This window comes from Trachinotus anak, unplaced genomic scaffold (assembly GCF_046630095.1).
Source record: "Trachinotus anak isolate AG129_WGS33_773 ecotype Australia unplaced genomic scaffold, CSIRO_AGI_Tana_v1 ptg000002l, whole genome shotgun sequence".
NCBI lineage: Eukaryota > Metazoa > Chordata > Actinopteri > Carangiformes > Carangidae > Trachinotus > Trachinotus anak.
In genome coordinates, this window is record NW_027273853.1 from 23660547 (window position 1) to 23684146 (window position 23600).

Consider the following 23600-nt stretch of genomic DNA (forward strand, 5'->3'; position numbering starts at 1 on the left):
ATATAACCAGTCTAGAAACTTCTGGTTCTCCACAGCTAAATTCTGTTGAGGCAAATATATAATATATCCCATTGATAGTCATTTAATATTTGAAAACTGGTTATGTATTTAGTAGCAATTCAAAGCCTTGATCTCCATTAATTTGAGCAGTTAACAAGTATATTTTCCTGCACTGCAGATATTAAATTTTGTGTCAGTCAACTAAAGGAGGCGTCCTCTTTTGTTTAAGGGTGCTTCTCATTGGATAATATGTCTCATGGAACCGCCTTAAAAACAGATCTTCCTTTTGATTGGTCAGGATTGACATGGCAACAAAATACGTGACCAATGCAAATTGTTGACTTTTCTGTCCCCATAAGGCAGCAAGCTATTGAGCTCTCTCCTAGCCAGCTAAAGCTAACAAGGCAGGCGGCGAGCAAGGTTTTGATGTGTGTGTTTGTGCGGTCATCTTTCTGCTTTCAGCTCTCCTGATATCCGTCGCAAAACTCGCGTTTCCTTTACAACTGTTTTATTTCTTCTTTGGAAGTCACACAAAAATATAAAACTGAAGTTGCTTTGGTAAAGGTAAGGCAGACCTTTCTCCCTTACAAAACCGCACCGGTTCATCCAAAATGGCTTCTGCTAGCTAGCAAGCTAAGATACTAACGTTCAACAGCAGCTTGCTTAAGCAAATTGTAGCATTATAGCTTAGGAGCCGGCAGATAGCCTAGCTTACCGATGGCTCTGCTGATTTACATTCATGTAGAAAATGGCGTCGTCTTATAGCCACTCTAACTGGTATTTGCAGGAAATTAAACGTGATAATGCACCGTTTAATTGTCATTGAATATAATTAGTCAGTATGTCCCGGTACATGGGATTCGTGCCAGGGTTACTTCTAAACTGGCCTTAAATCCATATGTCAAGCCCCAGTCATGATGGGATGGCGATTCCAGCACAGTCGACTGGAAACGTTAGCGGCTAACCACGCCGCCCTGCCCCATTTCTCTGCATTATGGTGTACTGGTAACGTTAGGTTTGCAGGCTAGTCCTGCCATCGATCAGAACATAAAACTAATAAAGATCATCTGAGATCGCGCAGCAACACTATTCCGCTGTAATTGCAAACATCCCTCGTCATGTGAGGTTACACAACCGATTTAAACCCTTTGTAGACCGTGAAAAAATACGGATACCGAAGCCTGGTAAACATCTTACCAGTGTCGTGACGTCGCTAACTTATGGATTTAGCAACCTAGCCGGCTAATTAGTTACCGTTAGCGAGTAGCGTTAGCCGGTTAGCTGACGCATCTTTGCTTTGTTGTAGCCGAGAAAAGACGAACAGAGATTTATACGTTTGAGTATCGTCTGTCATTGTGCCAAACAAGCGCATCGGTGCTCAGCTGACACATTCCTATTGGGTACCACATCGTTTAGCCAGGTTGCAATCTTAATTTGGGTTTTCGTTAGGGGCTAGGCCTATAACAACGATTTTGCCACGGAACTGTTTATCAAGCTAAGCTGGCTAACATACGATGTCCGTAGAAACCCTGCATAACTCATAGTGCCCTGTTTAATTATGTTATAGCTAATTGGTTCTGTCTTGTTTTCCCAACCCCCAGCTGTTACTAATTGCATTCCCATTTCTCTCCCTCAGCACCGTTTTCCCCATCCCTTCCTATTATTCTTATTCTTTTAAGTATTCTTCATTGTCAAGCCGCCAAAGTGGAGAGTGTGATTGCAGAAGGGGGTGCTTCTCGTTTCAGGTAATAACCCAAAGCTTGTACAGGACATACCAACATGGAGATTCTTTTCTTTTCACATTTAACCCTCTGCTATCATTATGGGCAGGAACTTCCGGCCTTTAGAACAAAGCAGGATGTGGGAAGGCTTAAAATGGCTGTCGGACATTTCTCTTTTTGAAACCTTTTGAAAAAAGGGGGGTTGGGTAGGCCTAATGAGCCATGGGAGGGTTTCTGTCCTGTTGGTTGTGCAGTAGTGATGGCCGCACATACCCAGTTCAGTGTACAGGGTCATGGTTGACAAGATGTCTCATGGATTCAGTTTTAACATGTCTAAATTGAGGCTTAAAATACTCTGATATATGGTATGTTAAATGTCAAAGTTGGCAGTGTTAAGATTGCAGTCTTGTGATTCACCCTCTAAGAGGTTCCACATGGTATTTCAGTTAGCAAACTGTTTTTCTGGTGTTTATAATTGAATGGTTTTAAAAATGCCTTGAATATAGCACAAGGGTTGCAGATGCCCTGAATAAAGAACCAGTCCCAGTGGACTGTGATGTCTGTGATCAAACAGAGCAGTCAGTGTGAAGAGTGAAGACCTGTTCTGCTTTTCAGATGGTTGTGAAACCATGTAACCTGTATGTAGCCCTAGCTTTGGTGTGCCACATCATGTTGCGGCCATTCAAGTGATGTTATCTTTTCGCCAGTTATTTACCTTAATTTGTTGAGGTGAATCCCATTGAGATATAAATCTTATTTTCACTTATTTGTCGCAACTGATAACTAATGGTTTTCATTACTGATAAAGCCATGTTATCTTCAATAATTCAAATTTTCAGTGCCAGCTTTTAGGGAAAACTTGAGCTTCATGTTGCTTAACAAAATTGGCATTGGCAAAGTTTGACCATGGAATGAGTAATTTATAAACCTAGGTTTATCAGTAGTTAAAATATCTAACAGAGGCCAGTTACAAAAGCATACATTTTTGCAGAGTTATGTCACAATAATAAAAAGTGTAGTCAAAGGCAAACTTGTTTGAATTAAAATTTTAAAAGACAGAGGTTGCAAAACTTGTGACATAACCAAAACCCAAAGTAATGCTAATCCAATAATGGATTTATTTGGTGAGCAGTTACAGCATAAACCACAGAAGTGAATTGTGAGACGCACAGTGCAACAAAGGTCTCTCCTCGGTTCTGTCTGTGGAAGGCACCATGTTGGCCAAACCATGGCTACATGTTTCAGCTTTGTTTCTCTCAGTTGATTCAGTGGTGCTTTAGTGGACACGCCTCACCTTAAATGCACTGCATTTGGCACTGCTCTTTCTAAATGTGCTCATTGTCATTCCTGAAACAGTCACGTGAAATGTATCATGCAGTGTTTATTCACAAAGTTTTTGGCCGGAGCAAACCATTATTCCTACTCACTGAGTCAGTTTCCACTTTCAATTTTTTTTTAACTTGGCGCTTTGTTTTTCCAATAACTGACAGTTTGACCTTGTTTTTCCTGCAGTCATAAAACACATAATTGTCTGAAATTCAGTGATCAAGCACAAGGCTCCACATCGTTTGTATTTCAATTTATAATAGCTACTGAAGACATTTTATATCATAGTAGCTGATTGGATTGAATCCTTTATATTAGTTTTTGTACATTTTAAAATGTAAACATGTCTCACATGAGGGCACTTGTTTCGTGTCTTTCGCTGTAAATGAAGGGAAAATAAATGAAAAATAAGACATTTCATTCGTCTATGAGCTGAAGTTAGAGGATCATTGCATCTTATGTGGCATTGCATGTATCCAATTTGTTCTGTTTTTGTGTTTGTTCTGCAGTGCTTCTTCGGGGGGAGGAGGTGGTAGGGGTGCACCTCAGCACTATCCCAAGACTGTCGGCAACAGGTTTGTCATATGGCATTTCGTGGAATGTGTTCAATGCATAGTGATTTAATTAGTAACACAGTGGCACCATGACTATTGTAAGTGATTTCCTCCACTGCAGAGAAACAGACTAGACAACTTTGTTGATTAGAGAATTCCAGGAAACTCTGACTTGAATACCCAGAAGTCCTGTAGCATGAAGTCAGTCAACCTCAGTGCACGCTTGTTTACAGACATAGGCAGGGATCATTTTACAACAAATGGTATAAAAGGAGGAACATTTCTAAAGGCAACAGGACACTCACACTTGTGGAACAAAGAACAAATATTGTTTTAACTGCTTGTGATGAGAGAATTATCTACAGCAATATTTATTTTAAGTAAATAATAAGGTGAAGTAAAAAGATTATTGTCTGACTGCAGCCCTACTGTGTGAACTGGACTGTTGGATAGACCGGGTAGTGCAGCATTTGTAGTACAAGTGTGCAGTCATTTGTAAAATAAGTATTGTAAGCGATTAGGTTTAATGATACAACAAAAATTATATTGCAAGAGCATTTTTGTGTATTTTTCTGTACTTTTATCAGATTGTGTGACACTCAACTCTTTGTGTTTGCTTCTGCAGCGAGTTCCTGGGGAAAACCCCAGGGCAAAGCGTTCAGAGATGGGTTCCTTCACGAAGCACTAGACGAGATGCCAACTCCAGCAACGAAAAAGAGCGACACGATGCAATCTTCAGGAAAGTGAGGGGGTAAGGCTTTTTCTCTGTCTTACCCAGTAATAGTGTGCAAGAATTTTGATCTCTTGTGGCCCAAAGATTGTTGGTGCTTAAACCATTTCAGTTGTGTGCGGAGTCCAGTTCTTATGAAATTTACAAAACCTATCACATCAACAGAGTAGGGTGGCTTGGCTTGCAAAAATCCATTCATGCCAGTAGAGCTCTCCTGAAGAAAAATGCCAGTAAATGTTTGAACGGTAATCTTGGAAGTTGGACCAGTGTCTCGCACAAAGGTTACAGGACTTGAGGTCAGGCTGATTTAAAGAAAATACCTTTTCTGACAGTACTCTCAGAAAATCATATTTCAGTTCTACCTAAATGGCTCTTTTTTACATTTTTTATTCAGTCTTCTGCTGAAGCTATCAAAGACCGGCTCAGTGTACACATAATGTTGTAAGTCCAGAAGGGACACACTGTTGAATTGTGTAGTGCCACAGTCATTAAGATGGCATGTGCTTCGCTAAAAGCACTTGAGCCCTGTCCCCACTCTGTGTCAGGTGATGTTTACAACTACAAAAAATGAAGACATGAGTGTTTCCTCAGGAATGAAGGTTTGCTGGTGTCCGCCACAGGAGGCATATGTTTGACTCTGCAGTCTGACCCCAGAGAAATTGACTGACCTACTGCACATGTTTACTGATGTGCAATAATTGAGCCAGATTTAGACCAGACGTGTGCTGTGTTGCTGTACACCCAAATTAAACAAAAGTCCCACAGGATCTCTGACCGTTCCCTGGGCACAGTTTCTCCTGTTGCTGAAATGCTTCTCTAATTTCATGATCAGAAAAGATGTTGAACATTAACTCACACATTGACAGAATCCTATGCTCTCAGGAAGTGCAAAGCCAGTGAAGAATGAGAAACCCAGTGTGTATAATGAGATGTAAACAAACCCTGTCAAATTATCATAATTAACAGGCTTTGTTGCAGTTAGTCGTGTGAATAAGTGCTTTGGCAGGGAAGCATTATGTGTTGGTTGATGGCTAACTTTTGAATAACTACAATTAAGATGTAATGCGGCATAAAACAATAATTGAGTGGGTTTGACTTAACATTAATTACTTTGCTACTTGGAGTCTTTAATAGCCTTGTGATACTGATACAATGTCCCTGAATAAACCTGCTTTTCATGGGTGTGAATAGGTCACCATACCGCTCAGCCGTGTCATTTGTCTTATGGTATAAGATTGCTCCATGATCAGTATTATTCATAGCTCTCTGTTAGCTCACCACATGCAACTAAAAATATGGGGAAAACCCTCTTGATGAAATGCCATTCCAGCATCTTGATCCTGCACAGTCATACTAACCCACCCCCCCCATTTCTTTTATTTTTTTTCTAGCATACTCAACAAACTCACGCCTGAGAAGTTTGACAAGCTATGCCTTGAGCTCCTGAATGTGGGCGTAGATTCAAAACTCGTCCTTAAAGGAATCATCTTGCTGGTAAGCATACATTTTTATTTATTTATTTTTGTCATTCTTAAGTGTTCTGCAAAATGGAAACGTATTCATTGATACTTGGCAGGTTGCAATGAGTGACTCATACCCATACACTGCATCTTTTAATGACCTGAGTGGTCGCTGGATTCTCTGTCCCTCCTCCCTTTCTCTCTCTCCTTCTCTCTCTGTGGTTCAGATTGTAGACAAAGCCCTAGAAGAGCCGAAGTATAGCTCGCTCTATGCTCAGCTATGTCTGCGCTTGGCAGAGGACGCACCAAACTTTGATGGCCCTTCATCTGAGATCCAAACATCCCAAAAGCAGAGCACAGTAAGTTAGGCTGCTCGTAGTCTGCTGGACAGTTGAATACTCTTAAACCTCTGGTACATTTGTGTTCCTTTCTATAACACTAGAGCCATTCTTGTCCTGCTGAGAAAGCCATGATGAAGCTGTCAGCTCCATTCTAGTTTTCCTTAAATTATTTTTTTGGCGGAAATAGTTCAATCCCTTCTTGTAATCTATGCTTTTATGGGAACACAAGCGGTCGCTTTGACATTGTTTGTTGCATTACATGTAATTGATGGATGTCTTTGCTGCTCTTGTAGACCTTCAGAAGACTGCTGATTTCCAAGCTTCAAGATGAATTTGAAAACCGCACCAGAAATGTTGAAAGTAGGTCCCTGTATTTGTGCATGTGGTATAATGACCAGTATGTGATTTTGCCACAGTCTGGTCAGTGACTGCATTTCCTCTGCTTTTACCCCAGTCTATGACAAACATGACAACCCTCTTACTTCTGAGGAGGAGGAGCAGCGTGCCATTGCCAAGATCAAGATGCTTGGCAACATTAAATTCATCGGGGAACTTGGCAAACTCGACCTCATCCACGAATCTATCCTTCATAAGTGCATCAAAACAGTATGTGCGGGCTCCTCTGGGTCTTTTTTTGTGTTCTGAAATACACAACCTTTGATTATATTTAAAGACAGTGTTTCTCATTTGTAAGATTGTACAAGATGGTATGAGTGGGAATGAAAAATGTTGCTTACCTTGATCAAAACAGTAGAGTACCTTGTATGACCCCCCCCCCTGTTCCCCATCTCCCATTAATCTTTATCTGAAGCTTCTGGAAAAGAAGAAGAGAGTCCAGCTCAAGGATATGGGGGAGGATCTGGAGTGCCTCTGTCAGATAATGAGAACAGTGGGGCCGAGACTCGACCATGAGAAAGCAAAGGTAACAGTTCCGGCCTTTCATCTTTCCCATAAACCTACAGTTTTGAGGTGGTACTACTAAGGGGTGTGTGGCTCATGGGGACATTTCCTGGAGAAACTTGAGTACAACTATGGCAGCTTGAGTAAAGAACTTACAATTTCTATAAAAATATCAGGCTGGGAAACTAAAACCAATTTCTTTTATTTTGTTGTCTGTTTTTCCTGCCTGGTTCAACTCTGTCAAACTCTGTCATCTCATGTCCTGGCCTAACTCACCATCTGGCTGGACACAGCTTCACCTAATGGTCCAACTGGCTCACAGCCACTGCTAATGTAAATCCTGCTGCCATAATGTATGTACAAGGTCTGCTCTCTCTCTCTCTCTCTCTCTCTCTCTCTCTCTCTCTCTCTCTCTCTCTCTCTCTCTCTCTCTCTCTCTCTCTCTCTCTCTCTCTCTCTCTCTCTCTCTCTCTCTCTCTCTCTCTCTCTCTCTCTCTCTCTCTCTCTCTCTCTCTCTCTCTCTCTCTCTCTCTCTCTCTCTCTCTCTCTCTCTCTCTCTCTCTCTCTCTCTCTCTCTCTCTCTCTCTAGTCTTTAATGGATCAGTACTTTGGCCGTATGCGATCCTTAATGAACAACAAGGAGTTGCCCGCTAGGATCCGCTTCCTACTGCAAGATACAGTGGAACTGCGAGAAAACAACTGGGTCCCCCGCAAGGCCTTCATTGACAACGGACCAAAGACGATTAACCAGATCCGTCAGGATGCAGTGAAAGTGAGTCCGGTGAAACTGTGGCGCTCGTTGTTTAGCTTGCCCACATTCTGGGATGATTAATAGTTAATATCTGACATCAGAAACTGAGCTTGGGGCATGCATGTGGTAAAAGGCTCCATAAACAAATATAACATTATAGTCTCTCTTAAAAAGCACAGGTTTGTGCACATGAGCGAACCTCCCTATTGTGAAGAGTATGAGTCAGCAGGACATTGTCCTGACAACCAACTGTGTAGTTTGTTATTGCACACTTGAACTCAAATTAATGTTAGAAATTCAAGTTGAGTTCTGGGTGAGGCTTTTAATCATGTTGTCCTTTTTAATGACACCGGCTGTGTTCTGTGTGTTCCTGTAGGATTTGGGTGTTTTCATCCCAGCACCCATGTCTCAGGGGATGAGGATGGACTTCTTCCTGGAAAGCCCCTTCATGCCCAACAGAATGAAACTGGACAGGGAGACTCTTGGGGGATTGGCTGACATGTTTGGACAGATGCCAGGTATGGGCTTACAAGTGATGAGCTTGAAATGATACAATGTTTTTGCTTTTAATTCACCTTGGGGTGCCCATTTCATAGACCTGAACCCATGTTCCTCCTGGATGGACTTAGTAACATGATCTTTGTACTTTGTTTCTCAGGCAGTGGGATTGGAACTGGCCCGGGGGTTATTCAGGATAGGTACTCGCCCACAATGGGACGCCATCGAACCAACCCGCTCTTCAACGGCCACGGTGGCCACATCGCCCCTCCACCACAGTCACAGTTCGACATGGGGCCTAAGTCCTTTGTGAAGTCCAACCAGGTAACCCTGCTAACAGTGGACATCTAGTATTAGTGAGTTTCACAGTCAAGAGTTCAAAAAGTGATCTTTAATGCTTGTGTGACTTTCCCCAGGTTCAGAACCAGCATTTCCTCAACCAGAACCAGAACCACATGGCCCAGCAGCAGGTCCAGTCCAAGGACATGCCTCCACGATTCAGCAAGAAAGGACAGCTCAATGCTGATGAGGTACTTAAAACTCGTTGTTGCTGGATGTAACTTCCTGAACATTATATGAATGAAAGTGTGAAACATCACAGTGTACCAGATGCACAAGATAGTCACACTAGCACCATAGGCTGTTTCCTGCAGTCTAAGTGCCAGTGTTGAGTCTTCATGCCCACTGATTATAAAAAGACGCGTTATTCTGAGGAATACAACCTGCTGCCAGTCTTTCCTCTACCTTTTAATCTCCTCCATCTTTCCTGTCCGTCCTCCTCCCCCTCTCCTCTGCTCTTTAAACTGGTGGCTGGTCCGCTGACTGCGATTATGAGATATGAGGGCATGGAATTAGTTAATATGCAGATTTTTAAATTTTATCAAGATCCTGACTAATCTTATTGTGTGCTCTGTGTTTACAATGCCTTGTGATCCCACAGATCAGCCTCAGGCCTGCTCAGTCATTCCTCCTCAACAAGAACCAGGTACCCAAGCTCCAGCCTCAGATCCCCACCATGATGCCTCCCAGCGCTCAGCCCCCACGCACTTCAACCCCCCCTCTGGGACAGGTGAGAGGGTTTGTTAAATGGGCATGGGTAGGGAAGGGCAATTTAAACATACATAGATGGGGGTGGGGGAAAGAAAACATATATTTTCTTGACGTTTAAATGTCAGGATTTGTATGTTGAACTGTATCTGTGTAATAATCACATGACCCTTGGCCTCAGCCTCCACAGCTTGGCCTGAAGACCAACCCTCCGCCCATCCAAGAGAAACCTCAGAAGACAAATAAGAAACCACCTCCTGCCAAGGAAGAACTGCTTAAGATGACGGTGGGCAACACCATTCAGTTGGTGATTTTTGTCATCTGTAACCACATTTGAAAGCTCACCTCAGAAGAAACAAACAGTACATTGCCACAGCATCCATCTGTTTAAACAGCACTAATTTGTGTGACCAGAACATGAGTCATATAAATCATGGCTAAATACACTGCTGATTAGCTGTTTACATTTGTCACTATGCTACAACATTTACTCGATGTTTATTGTGAGCAATCAACAGAGATCCTGCTCACTACAGAGAGACATTTGTTACAGAAAAACATAAACCTACTAGCGTTCAGGATCGTTTGTAGCACAAATAAGTTTTTGTTTTCTGCTTGGCGCTCAGACTGAACCAAGCTGATTTCTGCACACTTGAACAATCCTCTCTTCAGGAGGCGATCATGACTGAGTACTTGAACAGTAAGAACCTGACTGAAGCGGTGAGTGGCGTGCGAGAGATGAAGGCTCCCAAGCATTTCCTGCCAGAGATGCTCAGTAAGATCATCGTGTGCTCCCTGGACCGTCCCGATGAGGACAAGGAGCACGCCAGCACTCTGATCCACACACTTCGCATCGAGGGCCTCATCACTGGAGAGAACTTCATGCAGGTGCGCACACACTGCATTTGTTTACGTACAAGCACCAAGCAAACTTCTTCTCTCTCTCTCCCTCTATCACAGTGCAGCACCTACACACAAGCAATGACAGTCAGTTGGTTGCAGCATGTGTGTGTGTGCAAGCAGTGTCTTTTATTATAAGGCTGTATACATGAAACTATGGCAGGCCAAATTAAAAGTAATTTAATGTTACAAATAACAATGATAAGAAGTTGATACATAAATGGAGAAACATCGACAAAGGCATAAACAATAGGTGATTGCTCTGATGACCGAGATCATTGTCGGCACAACCCAACTAGAAATGATTCCTATCAGTGAAGTTCAGCCCAGCACTTAACATCCCACAGGATTTCAGAAAAGCGAGGAAACAAAACCGTCTCACGGCGTAATTCTGACATTTACAAAATTATGATGAATTACCCACAAAGGCTGCTGTTAATTATTGCTGACACATTTTCCACTGATGAGCCCAGAAGGGAGGGCGGGGGGGGGGGTTACAGCATTATTCATGCTCTGGCATTTCCTCCCACTCCTGCAGGCTTTCCTCAACGTCCTAGACCAGTGCCCCAAGATCGAGCTGGACGTGCCCCTGGTGAAGTCCTACCTGGCCCAGTTTGCGGCCCGGGCCATCATCGCAGAGCTGGTGAGCGTGGCGGAACTGGCTCACCCCCTGGAGAACGGCACCCACTTCCCCCTCTTCCTGCTCTGCCTACAACAGACAGCCAAGCTGAGGGACCGGGAGTGGCTCACCGACCTCTTTCAGCAGAGCAAGGTCAACATGCAGAAGATGCTCCCAGGTATGTCCCTCCTTCAACCCACCCCTCCCCCCTTTCCTGTTAAAAATGCTTCAGAACTGATATCACATCAGAAACAGAAACATCACACTGAGCAAACCATTGTAACCATTGTGAACACCAAACCCCCCCCCCCCCCCCCCCCCCCCGGTCTGAATAACTGACTGCTTGGCAGAAATCGATCAGAACAAGGACCGCATGCTGGAGATCCTGGAGGGGAAGGGGCTGAGCTTCCTGTTCCCGCTGCTGAAGCTGGAGAAGGAGCTGCTGAAGCAGATAAAGGCAGACCCCTCTCCACAGTCCATCTACAAGTGGATTAAAGACAACATCTCTCCCAAGCTTCACACTGATAAAGGCTTTGTCAACATCCTCATGACCAGGTAAACAGCTACCCTAATGTAAAGGCAACATTTTTTTTAAAAATGGAAGAAAAAATATTGAATTGAACTGAGGATGTTGAAAAATGTGCTTGTTTTTCCAGCCATATACAATTTCCAAGGCAAAGCCTATGAGTTACAATAAAAATAAAAGGTTTAAGCTCAAGAGTTTTCATTTCATGTGTCCATCTGCTTCAGAGGTAGGTGGGTTTTAGTGAGTGTCAGGTTTTCCAGAAAATCCTCAGCTTTTAGGAGGTTGTTTTCACACAGTGCTTGGCTTTTTTGTTAATTAGTTTGTTATGATCGTTATTTGGCATTTTTCCTTGAGAAATGATGAATTTACGATCAAAATAGTTTCTAATTGTTCAAATAATGGATAAATCATTGCCATTCAAAACAAGGATTAGACAAATTAAGTTGTTCTGTCTTTTGTACACAAAGTGTGAAGTCAGTGTGTTTTTATTTGTGTGTATAAATTCAAAGAAATCCAAGGAAATGATCTGACTTGACATGAGAAGTGCCTGTAGTGAAGCTAACCAGTGTCCTCTGATCTTTTCCCAGTTTCCTCCAGTACATCTCCCAGGAGCTGTGCATGGTGGAGGGCGACGAGCAGCTGGCAGCCCCCTCCAAAGAGCAGCTGGAGCAGGAGAAACAGCTGCTGCTGGCCTTCAAGCCCGTCATGCAGAAGTTCCTGCACGACCATACCGAGCTGCAAGTCAGCGCCCTGTACGCCCTGCAGGTGCACTGCAACGCCAGCGGGTTCCCTAAAGGTAAAATGCAACAGTGTCTGCTAGAGTTAGACCCAGAAATCAACCAGGTCAATATTTACTCATTGCTGGTACTGGTTACACTGTGTGTGCATTGCGAAATTGCAGTACATAAGAGCTAGAAAATAGAAGTGTGGAAACTGTCTCATTGCATCATTTGTCCACCAGGGGGCAGCACCAAATTTACTTTTCAACAGCAGAATTTCCTGCTCAGTAAACCCCTTGGTCAGATGTTTTGTGTTATGTATTGGAAGTCTTTTTGTTGTGATATAGAGTTGGCTATGACACAATGATTTAGATGCACTGTAAATACTTAGTGTACTGGCAGTTTTTCTTTGAAGGGCATGTTTTGTCTATAAATTTACACTGATTTGGCGCTTTTTATCCAAACTGATCTGCAAGTGAGAGACATCAGTAAAACCTCAACTAAAGCAACAAATCATGATTTAGATGCTTTATTGTATGTTACTTTTTTGCCTTGATGGAACATTTCATTAATGCTACAAAACTGTGTGCACTAAGGCATGCTGCTGCGCTACTTTGTCAACTTCTACGACATGGAGATCATTGAAGAAGAAGCCTTCCTTGCATGGAAAGAAGACATTACTCAAGAATTCCCTGGAAAAGGAAAAGCTTTATTCCAGGTACAGTAAAACCATCACACTAGGTTTGTTTCTCAGCAGCAGAGAGAGAGAATCTGCCCTTCAGTTTTGTTTAACATGTGTGACTGCAGCTCGTAAACATCAGATGAAACAGTTCAATTCAACCCGATTTCTACTCTGTACAAGATGGACAGGAATTTAGAAACAGATTGTCCCCTTGTTTTTCCCCCATCAGGTAAACCAGTGGCTCACCTGGCTGGAGACGGCGGAGGAGGAGGAGTCTGAGGAGGAAGCGGATTGAGAAACCAAGCCGAAGCATCATGGTGTAGAAGATCGACCTTTCCTTTATTAAACTCCATGCTCAATTTAACCACTACCACGTGGCACTCAGCTGCTTCTGTGTCGCAAATGTAAACCGAAAGCTTGTACCTGTAGGGCCTCATGTGTTACCACCCGCACCATGATGATAGGCTGAGAAGCATCATTTGATCTGTTGCCTAATGGATGTTTGATTTTGGATCTGTGTCCTGATCAGCTACATGAAGTCTGGAGTGGCTCAACCATGTGTTTTTTTTTTTTCTCTCTCTTTTTGCTCTGACTGTGTTAGGTTTGTAACTTTTTTTTTTTTTTTTTAATTGCATGTTTTTCATTTCCACTCATTTTCCCGATTCTGTTTTCCCCAATAGGAAACTGGTTTATTTAAGAATGTTTAGGATTCTTTCCCTGAACAAGTCAAATTAGTGGTGAGCTTCACTAATGCTAGTTATAAGTATAGGACAATTTAACAAAAGGTCTCGTCAGTGACCTGCTTTGTGATCTTCTCTAAGGGCCCAGCCTGGATTCTCTCATCACACACAGAAACACGTGATGCTTAAACACAGCAGAGTGGATTTAAAATCAGCAGCCAGTTGTTGGTGAAAGTATGATGAACGTCAAGAGGCCCCACTGAAGCGAGAGTGAAGCATAAGCTGGCAAAACATTTCATAATGAATTAAAGTGCGCGTTTAGTCAACCTATGCTTACTAAAAAAAAAAAAAAGAAAGAAAAAACTGTTTCCGCTTCCTTTATTTTTTTTATTTTTTCCAAAATAAAAGTGCTCTTCATGGTCACTGATGAGCATCTTCCTTTTTTGTGATTGCCCCCCACCCCTCCTTTATCTGTCCCTCTTTGTTGTCTTTTATTACAAGAGTGGTTGCAATACTTATCCTCCAAATGTTACAATATTTTAAAACAACTGTAATCATTGGTGTGCCGCCGTAACGTTTCAAAGTTGCCTGTGTTTCTACCTCTTAGTTAGATGGGCTTTTGTTCTTTTTTTTTTTTTTTTTTTTTTTTTGGTTTAGTTTTTTTTTTGTGCTGGGATAATGAAATCTAAGAAGAACCTAGAGTCCAAGCAGATGCTCAAGTATTTGATTTAGTCCTGGCCTGATTGCACAATAAATTTATTGAAGCAGACTTTTCTTATGAAGCTTCATATGGTTTACAAGTATTAATGTTTAAGAGCGAATGAAAGTTTGTTTTTATTAATTCGATGTACCTGTTTAAAAAAAAAAAAAAAAAAAAAAAAAAAGGCTTTCAGACTTTCACCTCCCCCAGTGTTTTATTTAAAATACATGATGTGGAAAATTAAGCAAGTGAATTTTTTTTTAAAAATGTTTTCTTAAATTGGCAAAGTAAAAGCAAACCTGTAGATAAGTTTAATTAACCTCTCTCACTACAATAAGTCTAACAGCTAAACATGATCAACATCAAGTTTTACCCAAGAGTCGTGCTCACAAGCCATGTTTATGTATAAGGCAATGAATTAGGATCATATTGTAAGGTATTCATAATTATTGTGCACTTCTATTGCTTTAATGTCAATAAAGTCCAGTACATGAGCACCGAAAGTGTTTTTCACTTTTATTTTCAGTTTTTCTTCACAAATTCAGTGTCTCAGCCCAGTCTGAGTCTCAGTCTGCTGGGCAGTGAGCAGCTCCTCAACTTTTCCAGCCTTGCTGAAGAGCATGTGGGAAGAAGCAGGGGGGAGTCTGTGGTAAATGATCGATCACTCCTGGTCTGTAGGGATCCAGAAGTATTCCACCACCTTCCTGCTTCTGCGTGGAGGTGCTGAGTCTGGTCGATCCCCTCCGAAGGCGGGCAGCTCATCAAAGTGAGTCGGACCCAGATCCCTACCCGTGTGTGGGGCAGAGATCCTGAACATAGTCCTGAGAAAATGTTTTAAACATGAGATGTATCTTTCACTCCCAGACTTCCTTTTTATAATACAAAGTTATTTCTCATCGTCTCACTGCTATAGGCTATTTTATTACCTTAGCTTACCAATGCCATGCTTTTCTCAACACATCTACTAAAATCATTTTTGATGTGTTTGAGGCCCCCTGGTGGCCACAGGACCCACAGCAGCTGCTGCCCTGAGCCTTTACCTGGATGAACTCCTCTCAGGCTCCTCAGGACTGGACTCTGGGGTGGAGATGAACACAGGATCTCCCTCCTGAACAAAAGCACATTGCATAAGGCAGTAACTGGTCTCACAATGCCACTGTCAGATCAAGAGCTTTCTTCTTCATCACACATCCCTGTGTTGTAGGCACTGGACTAACATGTGCAGGTCGTTTTTTTCTTTTCTATACCAGCATACATTTGTAGATAACTTTAGGAGCTTAGATGCAGAGCCATCTCACCGTAAAGTTTCTTGGGGTTCCATCTTGATTTTTGAGAATTTTAACCCTCTGATCGCTCTCGGTCATGCAGAGGAAATAGCTCTTGATATTAGCTTGACACTGTTGGAAAAAATACATGTAACATTTACCTTGAAAATCTATTCAGCAACAGACCCAGAAGAAGGAAAATATGGAAGATATGTCCATAACAGTAAAGCCCTTCAGGCGTGTTTTACCACTCAGGCAACATCCCTCTCCCCTGCCTCAGAGAACACTGGTGAACGATTTGTTCTGGTGTGGTGTGATGTCAGAGATGCTTCCTTACTGCTTTGTTCTGCCTCAGAGCCTTCAGGTCCTCCTGAGTTCTGAACCTGTCAGCTAACTCCTGGTGTTTCTCCCTCCAGCCGAGGCACTCGGCCGTTCTCTCCTGCCGCTCCTTCTCAGCCAGGCACCGCTCAGCCTCAGCCTCCCGCTGAGCCTGATTGGCCCTTTTTCTCTCCTCCTCGGAAGCTACGGCTCTGCGCCTTGAGTTGATCTCACTGTGAACAGAACACTGAAATTACGTCCCAAAATATCTAATTTTCTCAGAACAGACTGCAGAGAAATTGTTCTGATTCCATGTCCGCAACAAACACCCACTTATATTTTTTGCTGATAGTCATTTCCTTTCCATTTTCTTTCTCCCTTTTTCCAGTCCTATTTTGCAAAGAACTTCAATGCAAACTCATCTTGTGTTTTCAAAGTGTTATTTATGTCTACGCGAGGCTCGCCTGAAATGAAAAGCAGCCCTTTAACTTTCACACAGGTACAAAAACAAGCCAATTATCAGCACGTAAATCAGACCAACAAGCTGTTAAAGTGTCGCCCGTTCAGTTAATGTGTTTGGGTAAAGGTACACTAACTGAGCACATCTGGATTCAGGAATTTTCTCCCATTCGACCTCTGAAGAATTACCCATCTTCACTAACAAGGGACCACCTCTGCACACGCCAACATGAAGGTGAAGAAGTCTGATTTAATGAGGTTTTGGTTTTAAGTGAATGTAGCCTTTTAAAAAACCACTTTGCGCCTTGTCAACCTCCATGAAACAGCCCCTCTCTTCCCTGACTTTCATCTTTGGTTCTTAAAGCTGTAGATGAGAACAGAAGGCATGTAGGAAAGGCTTGTTTGGCCTTCCCGGAGGTCTGCGCTCAGCTGCCTGTCATTCTAGATCCTCTGCTTTCCTTTCCACTCCTCCATCCTCCAGATCACCTTTCATTGCTCTTCTGCTTTCCCATACAGTGTATGTAACGCTCATTTTTTACTAGCACTCACACTACTTCTCAGGCTTTGACTATGCTCAAAGATCCGTTATGTGACATGTCATAATTGTGAAGAATTCAACCAGAACATACACAAAAATGGCAAAACAATAAAAACACGATAGGAATAATTATCTAGCAAAGGCCAAGATGATTACTCTTAGTGTTCCTGATCTTTTTCCTTTTGTCCATTTTCATTTCTTATGCTTCAGGTTTTGTGGCAAACACTATTAAACAGTTAAACAGTATTTGTGTGTCTGATTAGTTTCAAAAAGCAATCATCCAGCCACTTAAAAAACCCATCAGTTTTCAGAGTACATTTTAAATAATGCATGTTGATGCCGATGTATTGTAAGAGCAGGATTTCACACCATGACCTTTTGCGTCTTCTTTTGTAAAGCACATTCTAACACTAAGAAAGATGCTAGTCAAATTAAGTTTTATTACTTTTGTACTTTGCTTTTCTTCATAGAGCACACTCACAACACCAACAAACACACAAACGCACTGCAAATACTCACAGTTGTGAGCAGCTCCAGTCGTGAGTATTTGGTGAGAAACACCACTGAAGTGACTAAATACACTGCAGAGAGGGTAAATATGTGCTGTATGAAGAAAAGTGATAAGGACCAAGGACAAAGCCCTGGTGGACGCCAAAGCTCAGCAAATTCAAATGCCAAAAAAGTCTATCAAAAAATGAAAAAGTAGACTAATAATGATAAACAATTATAAAACTTAATTTGTGTAGCATCTCTCTTACAGTATCACAGCGTCACAAGATCCTGAATGTCTTACCTGGTGCAGCTTTGATGCTGCACAATTTGCTAGAGAGATGCACTCACCTCTCTTTAATTTGGACATTTTCTTGTGTGGCTTGTCTCAGCTTGTGTCGCAGGTCATCTCTGTCTCCCTCCAGGCTCCTGTTCTCCTGCAGCAGGGCCTGTTTCTCCCCAGACACCCGGTCCAGCTTCAGCTTGGTTTCAAAGTAGTTCTTCTCTGTTTGTGCCAGTAAAAGCTGCAGATCAGTGTGCTACAAAAAAACAAACAAACAAAAAAAAAAGCAATCCATTAAGTCCGCTGATAATGTTATTTCCTGTTTATGCCTCGACTGATTCGGGGATGACGATAGCGGTAATGTAGAGAATGTTTCACATCCCTTTTGATTAAAGATATGACATCTGCTGTGCATGGCTCTGCTCATCAACGTTAACAACTGTGGAAATGACGATGATTTCTCATTATTGATATTTCCTCCTCTTGCCCCATGATGTGGAGAATGTTAATGGGTTCCTCAGTCACCAAAAGAAGAGACCACTGTTCTGGCCTCTCTTAAATGGCTTCCAAAATCAAAATTTTACTGTTTGTTTTATCAGTTGGATTATCAGATATCTGAGGGTCTTCTGACCTAACACTGTCAGAGGACCTCAGTATGAACCACCATGGGGACCAAGCCTTTCTGGCTGTGGACCCTAGACTGGGGAACAGGCTTCTTTCTTATATTAGGAGTGTTTCCAATTACTACTTGCTTTGAAAATCAGACAGAACTTCAGTCAAATTGTGTTGTTTTAAAAGTATAAGGGTGGCAAGACCAAAACCAACAATGCATTCATCTGTCTCTCTCCTTTCTGTCTTCCCTACCTCATCTGTCTCTCTCTACATTCAGCCGGTTTGTTCGTACTGAAAATGTAAATCTTTAAAAAAAAAAACATCACAAAGATGTAGTTTCATTTTTAAAACAGGCAAAGTCTTGAAACAGCTGAACAATAGCAGGAAATAGTGCATTTAGTTGTTGGGGACCATATTCACTGCCGGATTGATACATATTTGGTGCTCTAGTGAGTAGTCTGGCAGCAGAATTGGCACAAAATAAACTTCAGTGTGTGTGTGTTTATGTGTTTATGTGTGGTTCGTTGATATTTCTTTGTTAGTTATTGGACAACAGTGGAGCTCAGAGGAATCCAGTGCACCAGGCTGTGAGTGTATACATGACATTGTTGTACTATGGTTACACTAATTGCTGCCTGTATTTATTTCCATTCTGTTGCTAACAAGTTGTTTATAGGTGAGTGTGCAGATCAGCTGACAATATGTTTGTGAATGTGTGTGTGTGTGTGTGTGTACCTCTTTTTTAAGCTGCTGCAGTTCCTGGCTCAGGCGGCTCCTGTCAGCCTCAGCTGCCTCTTTGTCCCGCTGACACCCGAGGGCCCGAGCCTCAGCCAGGGCCCTGCTCTTCTCTGCGTCCCCCCTGGACCCCTCCGCCTCATCTGCAGCCCGGGAACACAACGTCGCCCTCTGTTGGCTCTGATACAGCTTCTGCTTCAGCTGATGGGGGTCAGAGAGGGAGAGAGGTGGGTGTGTGCCGCAGTGACTTGGTCAGGAAACAGTAGAAGGCTTCCTTTGTCTGTAGATGTAATACAACTCCAACCACTCAGCTGAAGAATGAGAGTCAGTAATACCATTATGTGGCATGAAACTGCTTTTAACATTTACATAAGAACACTACATCCTATCAGACAGGATATAATCTGAGAATCGATACCTTGTTATAACTCAAATGCTGCGTGTTCTCATATAAAAAAAAAAAAAATGAAAAATGAAAAAATTCCTTGTATGTGAAAGCATACTTGGCAATAAAACTGATTCTGATTCTGATTCTGATTCTGATTCTGATAAAAGGGCCACACCACAGATATTATACATAAAAGTAACTGTATGTGCAAGTGATGCCAGCAGTGTTATGAGCTATATGACTTCAGAACAGAAGTTTGTGTTACAAACTAGAGGAGTGGAGTTGGAGAGACACTTGCGCTAATTGTGGAAAAGATACTATTGGATGCATTACTACTGGAAACGCAGGATCCAATGTTTCTGTGAATAGATTTCGAAAGCAGAAACGTCATCAACAAAATATTGTCATATAACACTGTGATAACATGGCATTAGAGAAAATAGTGATAAACTGTGATAGGCTATTTGGCTCAGCCTCGTATCTGTAATGTCACGCTGCCACAGTGTCAAATTATCATGCTTGATTTCTGAAAAACAAAAATTGACAGTCAAGAAAATTGTTAGCTGCTGCTACAAAGAGGTCACAAAGAGGATGCTGCTACTTGCTCTTTATAGTAAAGAGCAAGAAGAAAGAGAAGATAATGATAATAATAACATTTCATAACAGCCCCAAGAGACCTGTACCCTCCATGACACAACTTCACGAATTTACTGTGACATTTCAGAATAAGACAACACATATATTTGAAGTTTGTGATATCATGGTGTTGTATAAAAGGTTGTGTTTCTGAAATGCTCTTTCTGCTTTTTAAATTTGTTTTATATATAATGTTTTTTGCACCTCACTGACTCTATACAATATAAAGTGAGGCTGTCAAAAATATTTATGACTTACAGTGTGTGGTTTATAACATTCAATGCCACAAGTGTCAGACTATAAAACTGATGTGAGGACAGAGGTTGTATGTTTTTGGGTGGTGGGTGGTTCTTTTCTGATGAACCCAGAGGAGGCAGGAGGACTTTGATTCTTATCTCTTGAGTGATGCGCTGTTGAAAACTTTGTCCGGCGCAGAGTTGTACCTCTTTGACTTGCGCCTGCAGCTCCTGGTTCAGGTTCCTGAGGTTCCTCATGGTGAGTTCATTCTCTGTGCGCATCATGATCCGCTCCATGTGGATCTCATTTGATAAGAACTTGTTTTCTTTCTTCAGATCCTCGCATTCCTGAGGAACATTTACATTATCAGTGCAGAGTGACATTAAGAGTACATTAGAGATTCATTCCAAAGGATACACACTCATAAAATGATGGATTACAGGAAAATAAACAAAAAAAAAAAAAAAAAGACTCCTGGGGATACACAGTGCTTTGAAATAGATAGTTCAGACTTTCAGACTCTTTTTTTCCACACATATCACAGCTAACAGAACATTTTGATTCTTAACATCCATTATCACCATTTTAGGTTTAATCTTATCTTTTGATGAATATTTCCACTCACCCACCTCAACTTAGCTGAAGTTCAGAGTTTACTGTTCTTTTTTTCCTCACCACTTTAAAGACCTCTACAATTCCACGACAACTGGGCAAATCCCATTTAGTGATGAAGATCATGTGATATGATAGAAAGCCCTAAAATACCTATTAAAAACACTTTGAAGTGTTCTGTGGAACAAAGCACTGTTAAAAAAAAAAAAAGACTCGCAACTTGCTCGTAAACTCCCTGTCTCACATTTACCAGGCTGCAGATTAGCATTAGCTTTTCTTCACATTCATCACAGCAGCTGATGCATCAACCTGCCAGTCCCTTCCTTCTCCTTACCTTCCTCTTGCGGACCAGCTCTCCTTGCAGGTGGTTGATCTGGAGGAAGGAGCCGCTGGAGTTGATTGCGCTGACCGGCCTGACCATACGTACAGGCCTCCTGGTTGGCCTGGAGAGACCTTTAACTTCTTCTGTTGCCCCATCCCTGAACCGGTCGCCTCTGCTGACGTTACTGCTGCTCATGGAGAAGGACTTATACAAGCTGTTGTCCAGAGAGGACTTCCCAGCTGTCTGCAGGTCTGTGTGGGATTTGGCTCGGAGTGACATTTCAAAGCCAGATGGAGGCAGTTTACTTCACCTTTACTTTGAGCTCTGAGAGATGATGGGGCTCCTGGTTTGTAGTCAGGACGTAGGCCAACCAGTCGAATGAAGTTCTCAGTTTCATGTCGAGTTCACTGGGTGGATCCTGTCATCATTAATTATTCATGAAGTAAGGTGATAGGACAAACCTGTGTGGGACAGAGGCAAACAGTCTCTGTGTTCTGGTATTGGGACACCTTTTGTCTCTGTTGGCTTTAATTCAGATCAAGAAAGAGCAAATTATTGGACAAGTCTGTCTTGGCTTTGGATCAGTGGGCTCAGAAAAACCGTTTCAATTACAATCTGCTGTTGTCCCTGAGGACGACTTCCTGTGTTGATGCTGTGTGAAGGAAATTGTCACACTTTTAACTCTGAATTATGCTTTTCTCTCCCATTGGGTGAAGATAGACTCGCACTCTTCTTGACCAGGGAAGTGTGACCAATTAGCTTCTCCTGCAGCTCTTATCTGTGGTACATGGCTCTATCCCTTACAGCCAGTCATCCATGCTGGAGCCCGAAGGAGGCAGGAAGCGTTGTTATACACGTGATATTCACTGAGTCACAAAAGTAGGTCATGTTGAACTCTTTTCCTCTGCACCATTGTACATGAGAACATCCTCGCTGTCAAGCGAGTGATGATAAAGTGACTTTAATTACGTCGGTACAGTGGCCTGGAGGGTCAAAACCCAACAACAATTTGACATTTCATAAAACACAATGACATTTTGCAAAACACAATGTTTCAGAGAACACTACAATGTTTCAGAAAACACATTTCACAAAATACATTTCATAAAACACAACAACATTTCACAAAAGACTATGAAATTTTGCAAAACACAATATTTCAGAAAACCCATTTCAAAAAACATCCATCCATCCATCCATGCATTTTCCATACTGCTTATCCATAACTCCACATAGAAAGGCCCCAGGCCCGGGGTTCAAACCCAGAACCTTCTTGCTGTGAGGCGACAGCGCAAACCACTGAACTCAAGAAAAACCTTACATTTATTTTATATTTATATTTAAGATTGATTGACTTATTATATTTACAGTTATTTAACTGAATTCAAAATGAATAAGATTTGAAAAAACTAGACAGTAACCTGTGGTTATTGTGACTCTGAGGCTGGTTGGTAATCCAGCCTTGCTCACCCTGTCTGGTGAGTGAGATTGACGGCAGAGGTCAAAACAAATGATGTCATTCTGCTTAACTGAGTATGGTTGATTGTTGGTCTTGGCTGTAATTTACTTTCTCAGGTGTTGCTTCTACACAGGAAGAAACACATGGTTGCATTAAAGGATCAGACAAGTTACATTACATTTACAATACATCTACTCATTTGGCAGATGCTTTTATCCAAAGCAACTTACAAGTGAGGGACAACACTAAGTGCTAAGTGCTAAATCGGTTCAGTGAGGCAATTCATTTTGTTAATCTGAGTTTCAAGTAAGATAGACGGTTATTTGCACAATGTCAGCCTGCTCCTTTATCCTTACATTCTGTCTGGGGTGCTGGAGACTTCTATCCCTCTTTAACAGTTTAGAAAACATACTTGAAATTACATGTTTCCACTACAGAAAATGACACATTACTTCTGTCTGGGGTTTCACCCACTGTATGTGACCATGGTTAAATAAGCTCCATATCTATATTGGAGTTGACAATACTACCCCGCCTAGATCCCAAATAGGATACTTGGATTTCAGGAATTTGAAGTTGTATGACAGTTTGTGCATATAAGGTTTACTAAAAAAATAAGTAACATCACACTGTAGGACAGCGTACTGTACAGGTCTTTGTCTGTGAATGACTTTTTGTTAAGCAAAATGAATACAATGATCACACATAGCTCATGCAACATCTAAAACATGAAACACTCCCCTACTTTCCTCTGTAATACCAGTGTTTTATGCTTTATTGAATGTGCAAGCTCAGTTTAAGAGAAAAAACAAATCTCACCATTGCTACAATTCTTCATTTTAATAAGGACAAATAAAAAGAAAAATATATGTGACAGAAAAAGAATTCTTCTTCTTCTTATAATCGGTTTGTAGGACCTGTAGAAATGAGGAAGTGGAGGCAACGTCAACAAAGCCCAGGAGTTAAAGTGATTATAAGTGAATGTGCCCCAGGTCTGTGGAGGTTAGAGGTTTGATCCCCCACTGTGCCACCCCACCCACCTGAACATACAAACAGATCAAAGATGCTCTGCCGCCTGCTGCATGTCGTTTCT

The 23600-nt window shown here is 41.9% G+C and overlaps 2 protein-coding genes and 1 non-coding gene across 3 annotated transcripts; 2 read left to right on the forward strand and 1 right to left on the reverse strand.

Annotated features, from left to right (window-relative positions):
• Positions 1-329: 329 nt before the first annotated feature.
• Positions 330-14651, forward strand: eif4g2b (eukaryotic translation initiation factor 4, gamma 2b). The gene is made up of 21 exons (XM_071457122.1): positions 330-564; positions 1637-1745; positions 3557-3622; positions 4227-4352; positions 5723-5825; positions 6019-6150; positions 6426-6492; positions 6587-6738; positions 6944-7054; positions 7622-7804; positions 8160-8301; positions 8442-8605; positions 8698-8811; positions 9222-9350; positions 9510-9614; positions 10001-10216; positions 10767-11025; positions 11198-11402; positions 11961-12169; positions 12689-12810; positions 13004-14651. Exons 8-21 carry the CDS (start codon positions 6655-6657, stop codon positions 13067-13069), a joined length of 2109 nt encoding a protein of 702 aa, XP_071313223.1. The 5' UTR covers positions 330-564; positions 1637-1745; positions 3557-3622; positions 4227-4352; positions 5723-5825; positions 6019-6150; positions 6426-6492; positions 6587-6654; the 3' UTR covers positions 13070-14651.
• Positions 8959-9128, forward strand: LOC139608603 (small nucleolar RNA SNORD97). The gene has a single exon (XR_011685060.1). It is a non-coding gene; the product is annotated as a small nucleolar RNA SNORD97 (small nucleolar RNA).
• On the reverse strand, positions 14420-21944 carry LOC139605552 (paramyosin). The gene is made up of 8 exons (XM_071457136.1): positions 21061-21944; positions 20321-20461; positions 18854-19054; positions 17575-17762; positions 15757-15970; positions 15453-15551; positions 15195-15262; positions 14420-14975 (listed from the first exon to the last, which is right to left on the reverse strand). The coding sequence occupies exons 1-8, from the start codon at positions 21325-21327 to the stop codon at positions 14816-14818; spliced, it is 1338 nt and encodes a 445-aa protein (XP_071313237.1). The 5' UTR covers positions 21328-21944; the 3' UTR covers positions 14420-14815.
• Positions 21945-23600: the final 1656 nt, after the last annotated feature.